Here is a 6,514-nt window from a genome sequence, read left to right on the forward strand (position 1 = left end):
ATTTAAGAAGCTATTTCGGGTTTGGAAATGTGCAATTGGCAACTTATTGCCTTACCAGAGAAAACAAAAAAAAAACGACATAAGATTTTTTAAGGGTCACAAAATGAACATTTTTTATGGCAATTTATGTTGTCACGGGGATGGCAATTTCCTTTAGGAAGTACAACAAATCTTGATAAAAAAAACTAAACATGACGGATTTGTCATTGCTTGCTAAAGGAAATTGTCATCCTCGCGACAACATAACTTGTCGTAAAAAAATCATTTTGTCATGCTTAAAAATTTGATCAAATCGTTATCAAGGTCTTGGCAAGCCAACAAGAGATTTGATAGTTAATGCAGTTTTAATGAAAAAACAATGAGAAAGAATGGAGATGGAAGAAAAAATCAAAATGAAGAAAAGGATGAGGGGCATACATAAAGTTGACCGGGGACGAGCGCGCAGCTAACTTGAAGTTATAGTTTAGAAAAAGTATATATAGGAGAGAGAGAGAGAGACAGAGGAAAGATAATATTTACTTTTTTTGGGTTCAATATCGGTCTTGTGGCACTTGTTGATTGGGGTTCACATTGGCCCTAAGTGCCGCAGGTCGCAAGAGAATTAGGCTTGAGGCATACAATTAATCAACTGTGTTTTCATCTAGAAGCTAGAATTCCCTTTGGTTCCATTTTTTTATTTTACACTGACATGTGTGAATCACAAATAGTTTTTTACATTTTGTCTAAACCAATTCATATTCGACATCAAAGGGCACTTTTTGTCGGCACCTGAATTATAACTCTTTTTTTTTTGAAGGGCTGAATTATAACTCTTGCTGGAAGAAACATCTGGGGAATGCCTATCGATCAGTTGACTGATTTTCGTTTAGTGTAAGTCAAATTTTTGCCCAGTTAGAACGTGACAAGTGTGCACCTAGCTTTGTCTTTCAATCTTGCCAGAATTCAACTGATTTCTACCTGTGTAATCACTGATGATAGCTCCAAGAGCCCAGTGTAATATGCATCCTTCAAAATTACACTTCGCTTCTTGATGAGAAGAAACATATCAAATTCTTAACTAGTTACTGAGAGGGAACATGACTGAACAATCGCAACTAAGGAAAGAGAGAGGAAAGAAAAACTAAGTGGAACATACACGAAGTCACGAACCAAAGACACCACAACAATGGAGGTCTATAAAACTGCGGTTTTGAACTAAGGTTGAACTAATCTTAGTTCAAAACTGCGACACTTATTTTGGATCGGAGGGAGGAACATAAACAATGAACTGAACTTGAAGAAGCTTTGCTTTACAGCGAGCTTTAGCTGTAACATGACTAAAGCTGATCGACTAGATGAATCATGGCTGAAATTGATCGTCTAGAAACAAATGCATTTAAGTCTTATTAGAGAGCTCTAAGTGTAACATGAATGAAACTGATCGACTAGATGTAACATAACTGAAACTGACTGACTAGAAGTAACATGACTGACTGAATGAAATATAAGCAATGGCATGATGATTAACACTAATCTAGCTGAGCAAAGGGATGTGCAATCTCAAAACAGAGGAACAGAATAATGAATTTCAATGAAAACTTAATACTGATACACAACAGAGTAAAAGAAAGAAGAGGACTAGAGAAGAATAAAGAAATGAATAAGAAAATACTAATCTGATAAACTGATGAAGAAACTACAGAGATTGATAAACTAAACAATTGAAATGACGAGGAGCTAAGAAACTGATAAAATTGAAGAAGAAAGCTAAAACTGAGAAAAATGAAGAAACTGAGAAGAATATGAAACTGATCAACTGATAACTTGAAAAGAAACTGAAGAAGACTAAATGATTTAACTGACAAACACATAAATGAAGAAAGACTAAGGTTTGTGTCTGGTCATATATGATACCTAGACTGAAACATGGCAAAACATCGTGTCTGAAGCCTTGGGCAACTAGTGCTGACTATCTACAGGGCATCGAAATCGATGCCAAGAGTTTCATCATCATGAAAATCAGATGAGCATGAGCAACCCTATCTCCAGATTAGTCTACATCATGAATTTCAACCATCCAGACTTGGAAGTACATTTGGCCATGCTTCGCAGTGGAGTACTTCATGCTGATGCAGTGATCTCCACTCATCACCAACGTGGCTGGACTGTTCCTGCAGATGTTTATGTGTCAAAAATGGACATAGAAAAGACATTAATAGAAAAAAAAATCAATGAAGATAGAATGATATATTGTTAAGGTGGTGCCTTACCCATGGATCGGGACCACAAATAGCAGCTTTGCATCAGGACTGACATAGAAACCACCCTGTACATCCCAGCCTTGTCCTGCTCACAACAACCACATTAGCAGATGTTATATTTAGAAAGGTACGAGCACTTTACTTCAATCAGAATTATTTAATGATAATGATTCCATCAGCAGTAACAACCAAATCATCTCAATGATCAGCTCAAGATAGACAAGAGCTATGTGCTTGTGGTACAGAAATTGGACTACAACAGACGCTACCTGGTGGAGGAAGGGTACCAACCCAAACTGAATCAAAAGGCTAAGCAAAAACTTCTTGACTGTTTTAGGGCTTGCTTGCACTCCGATTTTTTAGTGTGATCTGATTGGGATTGGTTGGGTTGGCTGCTGCTGCTAATGGCTCTTGGCATTTGAATGCAGACAGTTTTTTTTTATATGAATGCAGATAGCTAGCTAGTTTGTTTTTTCATTTACTCTGGACGAAGCTGATAACTTGCAGTTTGCTCCCAGTTTGCACTGGATACTGAAACCCAAAGAAATGAGCAAAAAAAAAGCGCCATCACTTCCAACCCCCAAACAACACAAATGTTGACACAAACCCTTGATCTGAAAAAATCATTGAACTATAGCTCATTAATTCCATGACAAATCGAAACGAAATCGTATGTGGGAGACAGAAAAAAAAAAGCTAAATCGAATCACAACAAAAGGAGGACAGACCCTACCCGGGGGGAGGGGATGAATCAAGGAGCAGAGCTAAAATTCAAAACCAGTGGAATAGTGGGAGACCCTCCCTTGCAGGTCAACGGAGGACTGCTGGGGGAGGGAGAGGAGGGGGCAGTGTAATTCACAACAATAGGGGCTGTGCTGAAGAGGTACAAGTCAGGATTGATCAGGGTAAGCAAGGGTCCCTATTTCAGGGATTTAGAAGGTTGATATTCAACTCAGACTAGCACTATAAGGTCAAGGTTTTATTTTATTTTGTTTTGTTTCAGGAGTTAAGTAACCATTAACCGTGTGGTATGCTAGCCTGGCCTTTGCATGCAGAATTTTGGCGGTACTGATTGGTGTTTCTCATAGAGTATCTGAATGAAATATTACATCCATTTGTTGTGAACTCTCTAGATTGGCGTCTTGCCCATTTTTTGATTTGCTGTTCTGTTTCTGCCAAGAGATGGTTCTTACACTTTAGTAAGTTACAACAGGAAGATCTTTTTGGATAACTAAAATTTAGATACCTTTCTCCTCTATTGACTTGGCATTTCATTTGTATTTGTTGGTACCTGCTGCTTCTTTGCTCTCAATTTTTTGACCACTTGATCCACTTTCGATTCCTTTCTCTTTGAAGGAGGACAACCTACACTGCGAATAGGGATTTTGACTGAGTACAATTTTTTCCTTTTTTTCTTTTTCATTGTATCTTCATGCTTTGAAGTTGGATCCTTCTCTTAAACTTCCTACCTAGCACAGTACGCGTCAATCTTACTTTGTAATTCATTAAGGCCATCCATCACCAAGTCATGCAATGCATCAGACTCTGCACCATTCTCTGCCAGTTCGTGGGAACGCTTGCACAAATTATCATAACGCTGCACAACTTGTGTATCAATCATATCATCATAGGAGCATCTAATAAATGTGTGTTTGCGCTTAATATCCTTTCTCCATCGCTGCAATATATACCTAGAAGGTACATCTGTGATCTCCATGAGAGCAAGCACGGAAATGATGTGGCTACACAAGATGCCTCGAAATTCAAAGAGCCTACACATACACTGCACATCACATTCCCCTTGGTTGAACAAGACAATGAACTCTAAAATAACCCTTTTCTCTTTTCCTTTGCCATCCTCCCCTTCACAAAAAATCTTGCTGTCCTCTCTGACTCCAAATGTAAAAATTGATCCTTCTTTGTTCAGCTGAGTTGGATAGCAATAGATTTTACCTCTTAATTGATCTTGAAACTCTTTAAACTTTGCAGTAGTATATGCTGCTTGAAATTGTCTCTCAAAGTCATAGTGAGTAATGCATGGAATTTGCTGTTGGAATGACTTAGAATCAGCCTTGTTTTCTTTCTCTACCTTGTCTCTTAGTAAATTTTCATACTGCTCCACAAATTGCTTCAGAGTTGTTCTAGCATTGACATAGCCATCAAAGAAAGCATTTACACTCTCACTCCTTTTTGTTGAAGACATTCCTGCCCAGAAAGTATCTTTTACATATGCTGGTACCCATCGATTTTTATTATCATATAATCCAGCAAGCCATTCATTCTCCTGAAGATCATATTTATTGATCATCTCCGCCCAAGCTTTGTCAAAACCATGTTTGGTCAAGGAATCATACACCACATTTGACAATGTAGATTTAATGTTTTCATACCCATTAAGGTTTTCAGGAATCTTCTTCATGATATGACATGCACACCATCTATGACGAGCTTGAGGGAAAACTTCTTCAATAGCATTCTGCATTGGTTTGCATTGGTCGGTGATTATAGCATTTGGTGGTTTGCATGACATACAGCATAGCCAAGATTTAAACAGCCAAACAAAAGTCTCGGTGTCTTCATTGGACAGAAGACCACAACCTAATAGAACAGATTCTCCATGATGATTTATGCCAACAAAAGTAGCGAGCGGTATTGTATACTTGTTTGTTAGGTATGTAGTATCAAATGTGATGACATCCCAATAAGACTCGTATGCAGCCCTACTTCTTGCATCTGCCCAAAAGACATTTCTCAGTCGTCCATCCTCGGCCACATCCATAACATGGAAAAAAGCTGGATCTTTTGACTGCATATGGAGAAAATACTGATAAAGGGCATGTGCATCTCCAGCACCAAGTTTCAGGCTTCTTTTCTCTTGCAAATAGTTAGTGCATTCCTTTTCACCAAACTCAAGATTTCCATACCAGCCAGCTTCCATAACAGGAGAACCAAAATTCTTGTTCATACGTGCTCCTGCTTGATCATTCAATTCTAGCCTTCTCTTGGAATGCAAGTCCACTTTCTTATGACATCTCAGAAATCTGGCTTTGCTTGGACTTATAGGATGATTGTGGTCAAGCGTAACAGTCGTGATACAAAAGTTTTCCCCACGACGAGAGAAATTACTCTTAGCTGGGCATTGCATCCTTGTCGACGGATTAGGCTTGAATGAGTTCTTTGCTGAGTACTGAGCCTTCCCTTGTCTGTTACAAGCAAGCGTGAAATAAGTAAGCATTTTGTCTTCTCCGTGTCTGGTCGTCCTTCTTATGACACCAAAGCCCTTTTTTCTGGCATAAGCTTTGTAGAACCTGACAGCATCATCCTCGCTGCTGAACATCATCCCCTTCTTGGGTTCCAACGCCACGGTCGGCTCTGCCTGTCGGTCATCTGAAGAATCCCCAATCTCCTCGACGACAAAAGCATCTTCATCCTCTTCGTCAGGTGCTGATCTGTTCTGTTCTGCTACTTCATCCAAAGTTAGATCAGGCTCCATCAAGTACCTAAATTTGCTAACGAAAAGATCAGTAGGGGATACATTTTTCTCTAAATTGTAACATGGCTGCACAAACATAAAGGCGCCCTAGGTTGAGCAGGAGCCATCTAGAGGAGAGGATCAGAGGAGATGAGAAAAGGAAACTGAGCTGTGAGCTACGGTTCGGTACTAGGCACTGGAGTTGAGGAGTTAGAGGCCGAGCGCATACCTTGGTGCTGCTGCTGCCGCTACCGCCTGCGAAGTGACGAGCTCAGCCGGCGAGCTGCCGCCGGGGAACGGGCTGCTACTGGCTGTTGCGTGCCTGTGTGAGAGGGGCTGAGAGGGAGCCGGGCAGTCTGTGAGGAACTGCTGGAATTCGGTGCCGGCCTGCCGCCGCCGCCGGTGTGAACCAGGTCGGGATCGAGAGGAAGGATCGATTCAGGGGATCATCGGGGCCGGGCTAGGGTTAGGTCATTAGCTGGGCTGGACCGTATCGCAAACGGACTTAGATCCAGTGCCTTTATCAAGTGAAGTCACGCTGCAACTTTACCCTTCTAATCTCCATCCAATTCACATCCTACGGTCCAGATCACACAAGGGGAAAGGCTTTCAACACTTAGCAGTTTTCAGCATAGCAGCAAACATCAATACAGACTAGCTGCAAACAACGATGCAGTGGCACTTGAACTCAGTTTTATTTGAACAGATTGAAACCCAAAAATTAAAGAACTGCAGATACTCATGAGCAGACTATAAAACAAAATATGGTATTGTGACAGTGTGTATCCGCAGTTCTTTATTT

The 6,514-nt window shown here is 40.3% G+C and overlaps 1 protein-coding gene across 5 annotated transcripts; it reads right to left on the minus strand.

Annotated features, from left to right (window-relative positions):
* Positions 1–1,778: 1,778 nt before the first annotated feature.
* Positions 1,779–6,199, minus strand: LOC119284572. Of its 5 annotated transcripts, none has more exons than XR_005139109.1 (4): positions 5,942–6,199; positions 3,532–5,740; positions 2,250–2,325; positions 1,779–2,150 (listed from the first exon to the last, which is right to left on the minus strand). XR_005139109.1 is itself a non-coding variant. In XM_037563702.1 (3 exons), the coding sequence occupies exons 1-3, from the start codon at positions 3,661–3,663 to the stop codon at positions 2,128–2,130; spliced, it is 231 nt and encodes a 76-aa protein (XP_037419599.1). In that variant the 5' UTR covers positions 3,664–3,708; the 3' UTR covers positions 1,779–2,127. The 5 variants fall into 5 exon arrangements, 1 of the variants encoding a protein (XP_037419599.1); XR_005139106.1 differs by having other exon boundaries at positions 3,487–5,740; XR_005139107.1 differs by having other exon boundaries at positions 3,487–5,749.
* Between the last annotated feature and the right edge of the window lie 315 nt (positions 6,200–6,514).

Source organism: Triticum dicoccoides, chromosome 4A, assembly GCF_002162155.2.
Source record: "Triticum dicoccoides isolate Atlit2015 ecotype Zavitan chromosome 4A, WEW_v2.0, whole genome shotgun sequence".
Classification (NCBI taxonomy): Eukaryota; Viridiplantae; Streptophyta; class Magnoliopsida; order Poales; family Poaceae; genus Triticum; species Triticum dicoccoides.